The 14,400-nt window shown below is 40.3% G+C and overlaps 2 protein-coding genes across 5 annotated transcripts in view; both read right to left on the bottom strand.

Annotated features, from left to right (window-relative positions):
• Positions 1-1,825: 1,825 nt before the first annotated feature.
• On the bottom strand, positions 1,826-10,167 carry PSMG1 (proteasome assembly chaperone 1). 2 transcript variants are annotated; one of them, XM_017956202.3, is made up of 7 exons: positions 9,720-10,167; positions 8,440-8,546; positions 6,956-7,107; positions 6,602-6,664; positions 5,119-5,317; positions 3,797-3,933; positions 1,826-2,032 (listed from the first exon to the last, which is right to left on the bottom strand). In XM_017956202.3, the coding sequence occupies exons 3-7, from the start codon at positions 7,085-7,087 to the stop codon at positions 1,958-1,960; spliced, it is 606 nt and encodes a 201-aa protein (XP_017811691.1). In that variant the 5' UTR covers positions 7,088-7,107; positions 8,440-8,546; positions 9,720-10,167; the 3' UTR covers positions 1,826-1,957.
• Positions 10,168-12,070: 1,903 nt separating this feature from the next.
• The window catches only part of BRWD1 (bromodomain and WD repeat domain containing 1), a 134,498-nt gene continuing 132,168 nt past the window's right edge, over positions 12,071-14,400 (bottom strand). For 2 of the 3 annotated variants that reach the window (XM_031664882.1, XM_031664884.1), the window contains one exon: positions 12,071-14,000. In XM_031664882.1, the coding sequence (XP_031520742.1) occupies positions 13,609-14,000 (392 nt within the window). In that variant the 3' untranslated portion in view covers positions 12,071-13,608. 3 annotated transcript variants of the gene reach the window in all.

Raw genomic sequence — 14,400 nt, forward strand, 5'->3', positions numbered from 1 at the left:
GGTAGCTGGGACTATGGGCAAGCACCACGTACCTGGCTTGGTATCTGGCCCTAACGTGGCTCTGCTGCGCTGACGGCCAACTCCTGCACCTGCTGCCTGCTTCTTATCACAAGAAGAGGTTTACTGCTGAGAAGTCTGAAGCAATTATGATTCTTTCCTGACCAAAATTATAACTACAACGCCCAGAGTTATCTGCTTCCAGGCTTCTCCCAGGATTACTGCTGATGCAAAACTTGTCCCCCAACTACTTCCACTCAGCCATTTGACACTGCCGAGCTCCACGGTTCTCAAGTTAGCAGGAGGAAGTACAAGAAGGAATGAAGAATGAGAGCTCCGGCTGCCCCCAAAGCAGCTCCCCGCTCCTTTCTTACCACATTACAGTCAGTGGCTTTGAGGTGGGGCACACGAAGGTGTGTCAACATGGAAATACCACCTTACGGTTCTTCAAAAGCATTCTTATATCATTATTCTCACAATTCAGCAAAGCAAGCAGAGAATTTCCTTCATTAAGTAGATGAAAACCTGGACCCCAAGGGAAGTAGGTAACCACCAGGGAGTACTGTCACCAGTATTATCTGTAGTTTACAGCTGAGAAAGTTGTTGCTCAGGAAGCTTCAAGGCATCTGCCCAAAGTCCTCTGGCCTGTAAGGGGTGGCCTGGGATTGAACATAGTCTGCTTTTCCAAGGTTACTCTTCCTTACTTACCACACTGACCCTCAGCACAAGAAGAGGATCTAGCTCCAGCTAGGACCAGATTCCATGTCATATGATGTTACCTCACGGCTCTGCAGACACAGTTCTGAATAAATGCAAACTTTTTTGCAACAAGGGAAATGCCTAGATTTCTGCCTTCAGGATATATTCATAAACACACCATGCACAAGACTTCCAAAACTTGATTATGTTAAGGAAACCAAGTTTACTCAAGAAGGAGTCAGAACACAGTATCTCCTTACCCTACTTCTAATCATTACCAAAAACAGTAAATGAACTGGAACTAGAAAATATAAATGGGTAAGTACTCTAAATCTGCAGGATGTAAATGATTCAATAACTAAAAAGGTGAAAAAGAAAGCAGAAGAGATAAGCATTTAACTCCACCATTTTAAAATTTAATTTCATGAATGCAGTTCAGTTTGTGGTCCTGTGAAGTCGTGTGGCTACTCCGGGTTCATGATTCCATTCACACTCCTAATGGTAACACATGACTGTAAGAGAGCTGCTGATACGCACAGAGCCAGCCTTGAAAGAGAGTCCTAGGAAAGTCTGGGTGAAGAGGCTATCTGTCAGATATTACTAAAAAGTGAGGAATACACATTTCTGTTTCATTTTTAGTAAATACATAATTTTGTTACCTTGTCATCAATTTTTATCCACAAGACAAAAAAACTGCAGGACTCCTAAAATATCCAGAAACTTTCCACATATTAAGAATTACCAACAGGTCAGTGAACAGTTACACCTAATTAACTACACTTTGCCACATGAATATAATTTGCTGATCTCTATAGCTTTGAAAAATTTAACTAAAGTTGAGCACAGTGGCTCACACCTATAATCCCAGCACTTTGGGAGGCCAAGGCAGGAGAAATGCTTGAGCCCAGGAGGTCAAGGATTCAGTGAACCATGATAGCACACTGCACTTCAGCCTCGGCAACAGAACAAGACCCAGCCTCAATAAATAAATAAATAAATAAGATAAAAATTTAACTATAGTACCTCAAAATATTCAAATACAACAATACTCCCACCTAGTGGATAAAAGGAAAATGCCTGGCTTATTTTGGTTATGAATAATATCATAAATAAGGAATTAAAACTACAATTAATTTTTTACAATTTTATTCCGTTTCATCATTCTCAAAATATATCCCCCAAAAGTAATCTACAAAAGAGTGCACGCTGCTCCCCTTAAAGGAATGGACAAGTAAGACACATTACAAAACAATGTTTAAGATCATGTATAAATGTTACTCTGAATCTCATTTGTTGTCATCAATTTCTTTAGTATCTCAGTGCTTTGGGAAATATTCTGAAAGGAGAGAAAACAATGAATACAGTGAGACCCCAGGGATTCAGGCAGAGGTAACACCCCTCCCCAAACCCCACAATCTCCACACTCGAGACTTAAAGACAACAGCCATGGGACAGGCGCGCCCTTTACTCTCCCCTTCTCAACAAAAAAGCAAGTGGGAAAGTCAGTTCAACAGGCCCTTTCCCAGCCACACTCGCCGATGATTTCCTGGCCTCTGATGCTCTCCCGGCCTCCAGAGGAAGTCCACGCGCCAACCCGCCCGACCTTCCCCGCAAGATGTCTTCCTCCCCTCTCCACTAACACCGTGCTCCTCATGGCTCTCCTCACACTTCCCCACTCTGCTCACACTGCTTCCCTCTGCACACCTCTACCCCCTAAGATTCATCCGTCTTTCAAATCAACTATTCTGCCACACAGCAAGAATTCAAAATAATTCCACCTTATTGAAAATACCACTTTTAAATGGTCAGAAACAATGAACTGACTCAGGCTGATGTATTTGGTCATTAAGAAAACAGCCCCCTGCAGAACCACCATCTTACCCTCCCGCTAATCATTATCTTCAAAGCAAAAATGAATATGCTGAGTTAAATTTCCACTTGAAAGTATAGTCATAAAAGCTGAGTTTCTTTAAGCCCCAAATGACAGATGATTTCCAAGTTTCAGAACAAGTCCAAATGTTTACGACACACCTGTGTACTATACACAGTCCTACAGCAGTAAACAAAACGGCCCAGCCCCTGCCCATGGGAACTCATCTCTAAGTTAAGTGAGATGAGGCAATTGGCTATTTAAACAAACAAGACATTCAGCATATACTTTGAAAGAGATGCTAAAAATAAACTAACTCCATGTGCCAGAAAGATTATCCCTGATTCTAGCAAATTTGAAAGATCAGCTTGCAGTATACTAAATTACAGAGTTTTACAGCTGTACTCTTCAACAAATGGTTATTGATGGATTTATTCAACATGCCAGGTATGTGGTAAACTTGGGATACCAAAATTAAAAAACGTGGTCCATTACCACAAGGAGCTGACAATCTACTAACAAACTAATTTATGAGACCTGGGAAATGAGCTACTTCCAACAACTTATCACAAAAGCCTTAACACTAATGGCCATGCCAGAATAAAACCAGGCTGAGGGACAATGTTGTGACAACCTCTTTCCTGTAAAGAAACTGTGCTTAAACCAGAGACTGTGGACTTCCAAAAAGTCTCTTAAGAGAAAGCAATGGAATCCCTCAACTACCTGAGATTACAGGCAAATATTTTTATGTACATGTTCCAATTTTTTTTAGAAAATGAGCCCAAAGGTATAAACCAAGGGTAAGGAAGAGGTTCATCACGTAATTCTCTCATCTTCACATATCCAGTTCTCTGTAAAATTGGGTAAATATTATAGTAATTTGATCCATACTATACTCAAAAATAACGTTCTCAAAAATTAAATTAAAATTTTTTTAAAAACCTTCCAAAGTAGTTCTAGAAACTTCTTGAACAGTAAAACCATCTGTCCACATAGACATTTGGGATTTAATTGCATTGCATTAATCTGTCACACAAGAACAAAGCATTTGTCAAGTTACAGACACACACAGAAGAGACAATGACAAATTCAAACTGCCAGACTAGGAAGCTTCACTTTGAGATGAATGGGTCTCCAAGCACTGCTTAGGTTTAAAATGACACCATACATTTATGTTACTAAGCTCATTGTAACAACTCAGCTATTAATTTAAATGAGTTAAAACCTTACCTTAACCAAACCCTTCAAGCTTCTGGTAGAAAGTATAGGCTTAAAAGCTTCCACTGTAATTAGGTCTAATTTCATCACATCAGTATAACACAAGTACAGAATTGCTGGGATTTTCCATACTTGACAGTAACTCAGAACTGTGAATATACAAGAAAAAAAATAATAAACACGTAAGTCTTCTATTATGTTACTTTAAAACACCTTTAATAAAAAAGGCTGTTTTTAAAAGTAGTTATCTCAGCTGCCTCTTTCAATCAAGGTATTTACTGCAATTTTGAACCAATTATAATGTAGATTTTCTTTCAAAGTCAATTTATTTTCCTAATAATCTCTTCTTTTGCAAATATTAACTTTACATTTCCTGAAAATACAGCTAAGATGATTTTAAGTAGCTGAAAGATTAAAATTCTACTGACCATAATGAAGTATATATAACAAATAAATAAAAAACACACAAAGTAAAATATTTAGCCACTTCTCATTCTAGTAAACACTGAAAGCAAAAAAAAAAAAACCCAACCGGCCGGGCGCGGTGGCTCAAGCCTGTAATCCCAGCACTTTGGGAGGCCGAGGAGGGTGGATCACGAGGTCAGGAGATCGAGACCATCCTGGCTAACATGGTGAAACCCCGTCTCTACTAAAAATAAAAAAAAAAAACTAGCCGGGCGTGGTGGCGGGCGCCTGTAGTCCCAGCTACTCGGAGGCTGAGGCGGGAGAATGGCGTGAACCCGGGAGGTGGAGCTTGCAGTGAGCCGAGATCGCGCCACTGCACTCCAGCCTGGGCGACAGAGCAAGACTCCGTCTCAAAAAAAAAAAAAAAAAAAAACCCCAACCAAACCCATTTTAATACAGTTCATATAATAACAATTATGTAACACATTACCCACTGAAAAGTAAATGGTAGTCTCTTTGTCATATGATGGCAGATGTGACAGTAATAAAAAAAAATTAAAGCAACTATCAAGATTCAATATTCAAAATTTCTATTTTGATAATTAAAACATACTTTATCAACTTTCCATGCACCAATAATTTATATTTAACACTGGCTTGCATTCTGAATAATCAAAGACCAAAAAGAAACACAGCATGTCTGAAGCCTAACAGTTAAGAAACCCGAGCTCCTCAAATAACTGTCTGGAAAATCTGAAAACTCAAACTAAATATACTGCACTTGTAACTACAGATATTGAGGACTAACAGCAATATACTGGTATCAATCATCATTAGTAAACTACCTCAAAAAGACCTCTAATGGTGAAAGTAGTAAGTATCAATAAAGCAATAAGATACAATGTAAATGTTACAAATTTTAATACCACCTGCTGCAGGAAGGTCGTGTACTATATTCGGTTGTTCTAGCAATGGGCAACACGCAGGGTCTTTGAAATTCTGTGTTTTCAGGGCTTTCAGGAAAGGAGAAGGAAGGCTGCCAGTGGATTCTAAGGTTTTATAATCGGTAACGTGTCGACATGTGAGAATAGTTATCTGCATGTTCTTCCTTGGACAGGAGCCAAAAACCTAACATAAAATTGATTTAAAATTTTAAAAAAACACATAATTTTGTTACAGAATGGAAACATTCCTCTAGGTATTCACCTAACACCACAGACAATAATAACATGCCTAGCAGGGGTGGGAGTGTGCCTTGGAGAAACAGAACACACCTGCGGTCTCAACCTGGGTTTGATCTTGGTTCTGCTTTTTAGGTGGGCAATTTTTTTCCAAGACACTTCCCTCATTAGTGAACTAGGGTGATATAGTTTAGACAACTGTCCCCTCCAAATCTCATGTTAAAATGTGATTCCCAGTTTTGGAGGCAGGGCCTGGTGGGAAGTGACTGGATATGGGGGTAGATCCCTCGTGAATGGCCTAGCACCATCCTGTTGGTGATACGTGACTGACTTCTCCCTTCTCACTCACTTCATACTAGAGCTGGTAGTTCAAAATAGGCTGGCTCCTCCTCTCTCTCATGCTCTCACCATGTGATCTGCCTGCTCCCCCTTCACCTTCCACCATGATTGGAGGCTCCTGAGGCCTCAGCTGAAGCCAAGCAGATGCCAGCACCACGCTTCCTGTACAGCCTGCAGAACTGTGAACCAGTTAAACCTCTTTTTTTTAATAAATTACCCAGCCTCAGGTATTCTTTATAGCAACACAAGAACAGATGAACACGTCATGCCAGCACTGCCTACTTAAGGGGCCTGTGATGTGGAGTAAATGAAGTCAGAGTGCCAGAATAGTGACTACAGGCCTGCTGTCCAGAGGAAAAAAGTCACAAGTACACACCTGACATTCATTCCCTCTCCCACCTATCACTGACACCTGAAAAATAACTCTTATGAAATTCATTTTTGGAATTACTACACTTATAGGTAAGTTTCAATCACGGTGGTTCTAACTGTCCTCTTCTATAACAGGAAGAGTCTGGATTTGAGAGATTTCTAAGAACCCTTTTACCTTTTAATAAGATCTAAAGTGATGTAAACAAGGAAAGATGGGCGGGAGGAATCCAATTGTGTTTTATACTTCTGTGACCTACCGTCCTCAATGCTGAGGACCAACTGTGTTTTATACTTCTGTACCTCAGCATTGAGGATGGTAGGTCACAGAAGTATAAAACACAATTGGTTGGTCACGTTAAATAAGCAAGTTCTTTTATTCTTTATATTCCAAAAGAAATTCCCACAATATTTTAAAGAAATAAATATCTGACTGCATAAGTTTAAGTTAAAAGACACCGAACCCATAAAAAATGAAAACTCCTGTAGACTAACCATTCACAGGTTTTCATTTCGCTCTTACCTTTTCCAGCCACTGATACTGCTGATCTTCTGCAACGTAGCAACTGCATTGACAGAGGAAAACCTGAAAAGTCAAGTTCCACGTTTTTTGTCAAGTAAGTTTTACACACACCCCAAACTATCACCATATATGTAACATGTGAATGAAAACACTTAGGTAATACTTATTTTCCTGGCTCCACTATTGACCTACTCTCTTTAAAATTTAAGAGTCAAACCACTACTGGTGATTAGTATCAGAAAAAGTGCACTGACAGAGCAACTGAAAGACTTGCCATACTAAAGTATACTACCAGTAAATACCATATAAGTGATACTTAAATAACTACTTTTCGAACACACAAGTCCCACCTACCGAGGGATTGGATTTGAGATGATAAAACCCACAAAAAGCCTCTGTGGAGGACAGATGTGTAGTGTCTGCTGTTCTACACCATTCATTCCAGAGTTTAGCACAACCAACTTCTTCCCAGACTCCTGAATTCATAACAAATGATGACAGAAATGCTGTAAAAAACAATTCACATAAGTTAGTGTTTGGCTCTGCAAGCTGTATTTTCTATTCAATAAAAAGCAAGCTCAAGTTACTGTAGAATTTGAGAGCTGTAAGAGCCATTCAAGACCATCTACCTAATACCACCATTACACAGAAAAAGAAACTGAGGCTCCCAAGAAGTAAAAGGCCACACCCTGATTAAGACAATCCTAGAGCTAGGGATCAAGAAGGCAGGTTTGCTGACAGACTTTCTACCACGTGCTCATGGGGTAATACTCTTCTGAAAACCTTTAGGCCAGCAGAACTTTATATAAATGAGTCCATAGTTACTTGCCATCATGCACTTACTATGTTCTACAAGCACTAGGGGTACCTTACAGAGGAAGGAATCTTAACTGGGTTTCCTGAATGTTCTCATCAGAACCTGTGAACACCCTAAAAATATTAAGGTATATGTGTGTATTTGTACATGTATATTGTCCTAGCTGCACTCTACACTGTTTTTACTTTAATCCACCAAGCGAATTAATACATGCAAGGACCTTAGAACTTAAGTACTTAAACATGTTGATAATTATTACTGTCTTTGGAGTTTTCATTGTGTTCTCAAAGGAGTCCATTAACTCACAAACATTTATATAAATCCAGATACGTCAACACACTAGAAACAGCTCCTTGAGTTTTGAGTTCCCGAGGCTAAAAACATTTTCTTTAAAGCTTTTCTCTGAGTTGGGGTCTTGCTTTGTCACCCAAGCTGGAGCATGATCAGTGGGAGGATCATGGCTCACTGCAGCCTCGAAATCGTGGGCTCAAGCAATCCCCCCATTTCAGGCTCCTCAGTAGCCAGGACTACAGGCAAGCACCACCATGTCTAGCTATATTTTTTCTTTTTTTTGTAGAGACAGGGTCTCGCTATGTTGCCCAGGCTGGTCTCAAATCCTGGCCTCAAGTGACCCTCCTGCCTTGGCCTCCCAAAGAGCTGGGGCTACAGATGTGAGCCACTGCACCCAGCCTAAATCTGACCTTTTCAGTTTATTAAAAAGATAATGCAGGCCAGTTGCTGTGGCTCACACCTGTAATCCCAGCTCTTTGGGAAGTTGAGAGCAGGAGGATCATTTGAGGACAGAAGTGCAAGACCAGCCTGGACAACACAGCGAGAAACCATCTCTACCAAAAAAAAAAAAGATGCAACATGAACAGGAGAGAGATTTTACTCAGAAATACACTCTGCTGTGGCTTTTTAAAGTACCAAACATTTTAAATCTTTTATGATGGAAGAATATAAGTAACTTTATATTTCATTCTTTCAACAAAATGACTAAGTCTTCTGCATTTTCACTTACCTACTGCATTATTTCCTATAGCAATTATAAACTTGGAGCACGGATATTTTTCTAGCAAAGAAACTTCCAAAGATGTTTTTGTTTGTCTTCGAAGGAGCCGCACCTCCCTAACACAAGAAACAAGATGAAACTAAAGCAACTTCAATACAAACAGTATCATATTATGGCAAAAGGGCACTATATGTATGTATTACAATAAATAAAATGCACGTTAGTTTTATAAAGAATATAACTAATATCGTCAGAAAACGATGGACTCAGGCAACGATAACCAACATATAAAACTATTGCATACGTGTTTAGGGAGAACTCTAAAATAGTGGTCAGGCTGTCCACCTGACCCAAGGATCAATCTTAGATCCCTAAAAGTGAGACAACTTGGGGATAGCCTGCAACAAGAAACAGAAAGCACCACTTAGTAGAAGCATTCTTGCCGACGAAACATTGAATGTGAATCTGACCAAACCTACAAATGAACATTCATTTACAGGACATGCAGGTGAAACACACGTTAAGTGATACCACAAGGAAGCTATCAGACAAATTCAGAGTGTGGGGCACTGGACAGGTCAGCCAGTCCTGTCTCTTAGGAGGGTTAAGAGGAGGCTGCTCTAAATGAAGTGACACGTCTAAACGTAACCTGTAGACCTTGTTAGGATCCTCATTCACACAAACCACTGTAAAATATCATGTTTGAAAAAACTAGGTAAACGTGAGTGAGCATGGACTATGAAATCATACTGAAAAGTTAGTATTAGTGTTGTTAGAGGTGATAATAGCGTATGTAAGAAAATCCCTAAAACGTTTGAGATGTATTCTGAAAAATGCAGAATTTGTGAAAGGTCATGATGACTGGAATTCGCTTAGAGTGGCGGGAGAGGAAATAAACGTGGCAAAATCTTCCCGTTGAATTTACCTGGTTGTGTTAGGGGTCAGGGCTCACTTGACTATTTTCTCCCACATTTTTATGTGTTTGGAAACAATTTTTTTAAAGAGTGTTCATCTGCTACTGAAATATTATGCTAATTTAAGTGTGGGGTGGAGGTTTAAAAAGTTTTGAGGGAATCGGTGCGTCCGTGAACAATCCACGACAAACGTCGTGGGACCCGCGGGAGCGCTGCGGCCCAAGATAATGTGACAAGACGCGGGAAGATCACGAGTCCTCAAGACACCAAGCCTCCAGGAAGCCTTTAAAGAACGGTTTTGAACCCAGCCCTCCCACAGCGGCTTCACCCTGGATCCACGAAACGCCAGCGGATCCACCCGAGCACCGCACCCACCTGGGGCTGGCGCCGACGGACTCCGCGGCTTCACGGAGACCCAGGGCCCAAGCAGAGCCACGGAGCGGCGGCAACTGCGGGGATTACTCGGAAGACCGCGGAGCCCCGGCCTTCGGTGCCGTCGCGGCTGCAAGGCCCGCGCACTTTCCAGCAGCGGAGAGCGCGCCTCCCTTATCCGGGTGCCTCACCTCTTCCGCGCCAGCTGTTGACGCACCTCCCTGTCCTCGGGCGTCTCCCTCCGCCCCTCCTCCTCCTCCTCCTCGTCCTCTGTCCCAGCTCGGCATGGCGCCTTCACCACCTCTCCGAAGAACGTGGCCGCCATAGCCGCCCCGGGACCTGCTGGACACAACTGCGGCGCCGCCGGACGGCGCACGCCAACATGCGCGAGACCACGCTCCCTCACCGCGCAGGCAATAAGTCCCGCCCCGCACAGGCCACGCCCTCCGCGCACAGCCCGAGCTCGCGGCCACAACCCCACGGCGCGGGCGCCACGCCCCTAGACGCATCAAGAGCTTGCGGCCACGCCCTCTACAGGGCCCGCCCGCGCACGCCACGCCTTGGGCCAGGAGTACCCGCAGTTTGTTTTTAAATTACAGATTGTGGGGTTGGGGTCTCGCTGTGTTGCCCAGACTGGTCTCGAACTACTGGGCTCAAGCGATACTCCTGCTTTGACCTTCCAAAGTGCGTGGATACAGGCGTGAGCCACCGCGTCTGGCCCCCAAATGCTTTCATTCGCAGCTTGAGCCCTGCGGGCGACGAGGAGGTGCGGAGGCCTCCGGTCGCGGCGGTAGCGAAACCAGGCATGCAGGGGCGGCGCCGGCGCCGCTGGCAGTAGCGTCCGGAAGCTGTGAGGCCTTTCCCTTTTCGTCCCTTTTCCTTCTGCGATAGGAGAGACTGGGGGAACCTTAGGGCACTCGCTCCAAATTTCGACTGCCCAGGTAGGTGGCCGCGCGGTGGCACTGGGGGCCCCCGGAGCCAGGCGCGCCCTCAGATAGCGGGCACGGGCGGACGCAAGGGCAGCAAGAAATACAGCGCTTCGTGGTGGTATAAAAATGAGACTTTTACTCTGGCAATAGGTATTCACATTTCAAAAGCTGATGGTTGTCAAGCCGATTTTAAAAACATTTTTATGAGAATGTAAAAAAGTGTATTTTTTAAACTTGGCCATTTTCTAATACAAAATGTTTCTTTTTAAATAGCCTTTAATTAAGCAAAATGTGTGATTAATTGGTTCTCTTTCAAATGTGCTGGAAGACAAAGTTCGAGGAGCACTGTTTCAATCAAGAGAAAAAGGGGACATAATTTAAATGAAAATGAAAATATGCAGTAATGCAATGAAAAATAAAAACTGTTTCCTAGATTTAGTTGTACGGAAATACATGACATCGCCTGCATGTTGTGACTTTGTCAGTAGTCACAAAGGTGAGTACTACTTTGGGGTCAGAGAGAGCCTGTTGAGATAAAATCTCAAAGCTGCCAGAAACATTTTAAGATGTGGAAAAATAATGATCAACAAAATCATTTACATAAAATTAGTGTTTAGCAGATCTACACATCTGCAAAAAAAAAAAAAAGTGTGAGTTTGGAAGCAAAATTTGAACATTTAGCAATAAAATTAAGACTAAATTGCTAGCCAGTAAGAGCTTAGGAAACTTTGGATATCCTTAGTGCGATGGAATAAACAAGATTACCAAAATGATGTTTTAAAACATGAGGACTCCTGGGTTAATTGGTCTATTATAATGATGGAACTGCAGAATAAAAAGGTTGTTTGGGCACCACTTGTCTTAGTCCTTTTGTTAATTTGTCATTTTTACCAGTAAAGATCTTCAATTTGATTTCACAGTTCCATTATGAAGAAATATTTTCTGCAAAGCAAATTACTGTAAATAGGGTAATAGTAATACATTTGGCCATGATTTAAATTCTGCACACATTTCAGAGAGAACAATTTTACAATGTTAAGTTTTAAGCAAATGCTTATTTCATGCAGTTACAATAAGTTAGGCCACTTTTTAAAAAGGCAAATATGTTCGAATTAAATACTTAGCCAAAAAAGGATTCCATTATGCAAGACTGATAATACAGTCTCAAATACTGACAGAAATTAACCCCACCACAGCAAATTATAAATTAAAAGCTTAAATTCTTTCGTTACACTGAAATTGCCAAAAAAAAAAAAAAAAAAAAAAAACCTTTGCATAAAATAGTCTTCACTGAGAGTTAAGTACTTCATTTTATAGTTATTTGTTGAGGACATAATAGACTCAAGAAATGTAAATTAAGTAAATTTTGAACTGGAAAGAAGTTTAAGCATTTCATTAGAACTCAAAAATCAAAACCCATGCACCTAAAAGTAATAGCAGTTTATTAGGAATTCTTCCCTTCTCACCTGTGCATCAACATACTGGGGATCAGTAGTTTAGATGAAAGTATACTACAAAAGGAGCAAAGGACACAGACTTAGTAGGTTAGAATATTCTGGCTTATGCTAAAAAACAAAAGCCTTTTTTTAAAACAGACATGCAACCACAAATTTCTCAAGTATTTTGGACACTTGGTTCATCTGTATAACAACAAAAAAAAAAATGCATTTGACTTAAAAAAGAAATAGAAAACCCTAGATTTCTGTAATTTAGTTTTTCAGATTTACACATGCAGATCATATACTTAGATATTTTTAAGTGGGAAAACAACTTACTTTCAACAACTTAATTTTTCCAATAACACGTTACTATGTTAAAAAGATGTGACAGTACATTCATTTAATCTGGCAATTTTAATTTCAACAAATACATATTAACAACAAATTAAATCCTATTGTAAATACACGTGTTATACCACGACCAAATTTTCTAATCCTAGCAGAGGCCACGATGAAATAGGCCAAACATGCTACCATTAAAGTTTGTTGGGATGAGACTGTAATAAGTACTCAAAAGTATTCAAGTTCTAATTTTTAAGGTGCTGTAGAGAAACATAAAATATTTCACTGTATGTAAAAATATGACTGTTTTGATCTTAAGCTATATATTTTATTTTTATCTGAACTAAGACCTGCCTCTTAATGAGGCACATTTTTGGCATTTCTGTAAATGCTGCTACATAAAAGTAAAAATAAGGAAAAGCCGTGATAGTAACATTCATAGCTTTCATATAAAAATATATATTCCCTGAATTAGTCATATCAAGTGGTCATTCAGTATGAACTACAATATTATAAACAAAATGACATCAATGGACTTTCTCTAATTGCCTATTTCCAACACTCTACTTCAGAACTCAATAATCAACATCTCCAGCTGACATTCCCAGGTCCTCCTAGTTTGTTTTTGACCTTTGGGGATGTGAATTATAGGGACTGGATCTAGGTAGGTTTTGCTTCACTCAGAAGTCAAATAGGCCCATTAGCACTTCCTTTGGAAAAGTGCCTGATTTTTTTTCCTCATGACACCATAGTTGTCGTGGTCTTAATTTTTACACTCTAATGGAGAACCCTTAAAATTAGCATCAGGTTGAGATTTTGAAATTTTTTCACTCCAAGTTCTTCCTAGCCTGTACACTTCCCACTATATTCTTCCTCTAAGGAATCATGTCTTCAAGGCCTTGCTTTCTGGGAAGGAATAGTAGTCATAATTATAGCAGGCCATTTGTCTTTTCTTTCCACCTCTCCACCTACAGACTCTGCAATCTATTTCCTCCTCAGAATTCCCTGGAGCACGTGTCTGTACAAGAGCTGACTGGAAGGAACCCACTGGATTATGGCTTTTAGAAAATTCCTCCGAAGATGCCAATAAGGGAGTAATTTTAGAGCTGGGAGCAGAATGTAACTGCCAGTTTACTTGTAGCCCAATTGTTTTCAGATAGCACTTCTACATTCTCATAGTCACTATTGTGTATTTTCTTTCCAGGATCTGAACCCCCTTAAAAAAAGCACTTTTCTATTAATATCTTCTAGCTCTTTTTCACTTTCAGAATTTATGGTTGTATCATCCTCTTTATAAACATTCAGTAACTTTTTCTTAGCCGCAGCAGAAGCATTTCGATGGGGCAGTTTTCTGCTACTCTTCCTAATCCAGACATTTTCTGGTCCTGAGATCGTTTCTTTTAGATTACTCATTATCTTTATTTTATTTGCAGCAACAGTAGCACATCTGCGGGGAACTTTCTCAGGTACCATTTTTGCTTTCAGAGTTTCACTAGGCATCTGCACTGCATCCTTCTGATTATGCATACATGTTCTCACTTTTGTATTGGGTTTTCTGTCTCTAGGAACAAATTCTGAAAAATGAGTGAAAGTTCATGTAAATGCAAAAATCTTGTAACACAAGATTTTACTACTGCTAACATTCCTCAACAACACTCATTCGGAAACAAATTTAAAAGTCATACTGCTAAATGATAAATTTTAAAATGTGATACTAAGGGCTCGGCATTGATATAACCTTACATTTGCTTATCTACAACTCTAAGGATGTCACTTAAAACAGTAGCAGACTTGTAAGAATGGGGTGAAAAGTTCCTTCAGCATTGGCATCATAAAGCTGCTAATCCAAAAACATACATATCAGCATTTTACATAATTTGAATTACTAAATCTTAATTTCATTGTTCCAGTATTCTCTGACCTAGGTATGTGACACACACGAGATTCGGATTAAAATTCTAAAAAATAACACAT

The sequence above is a fragment of the Papio anubis genome, chromosome 4 (genome assembly GCF_008728515.1).
Source record: "Papio anubis isolate 15944 chromosome 4, Panubis1.0, whole genome shotgun sequence".
In the NCBI taxonomy this organism is placed as follows: Eukaryota; Metazoa; Chordata; class Mammalia; order Primates; family Cercopithecidae; genus Papio; species Papio anubis.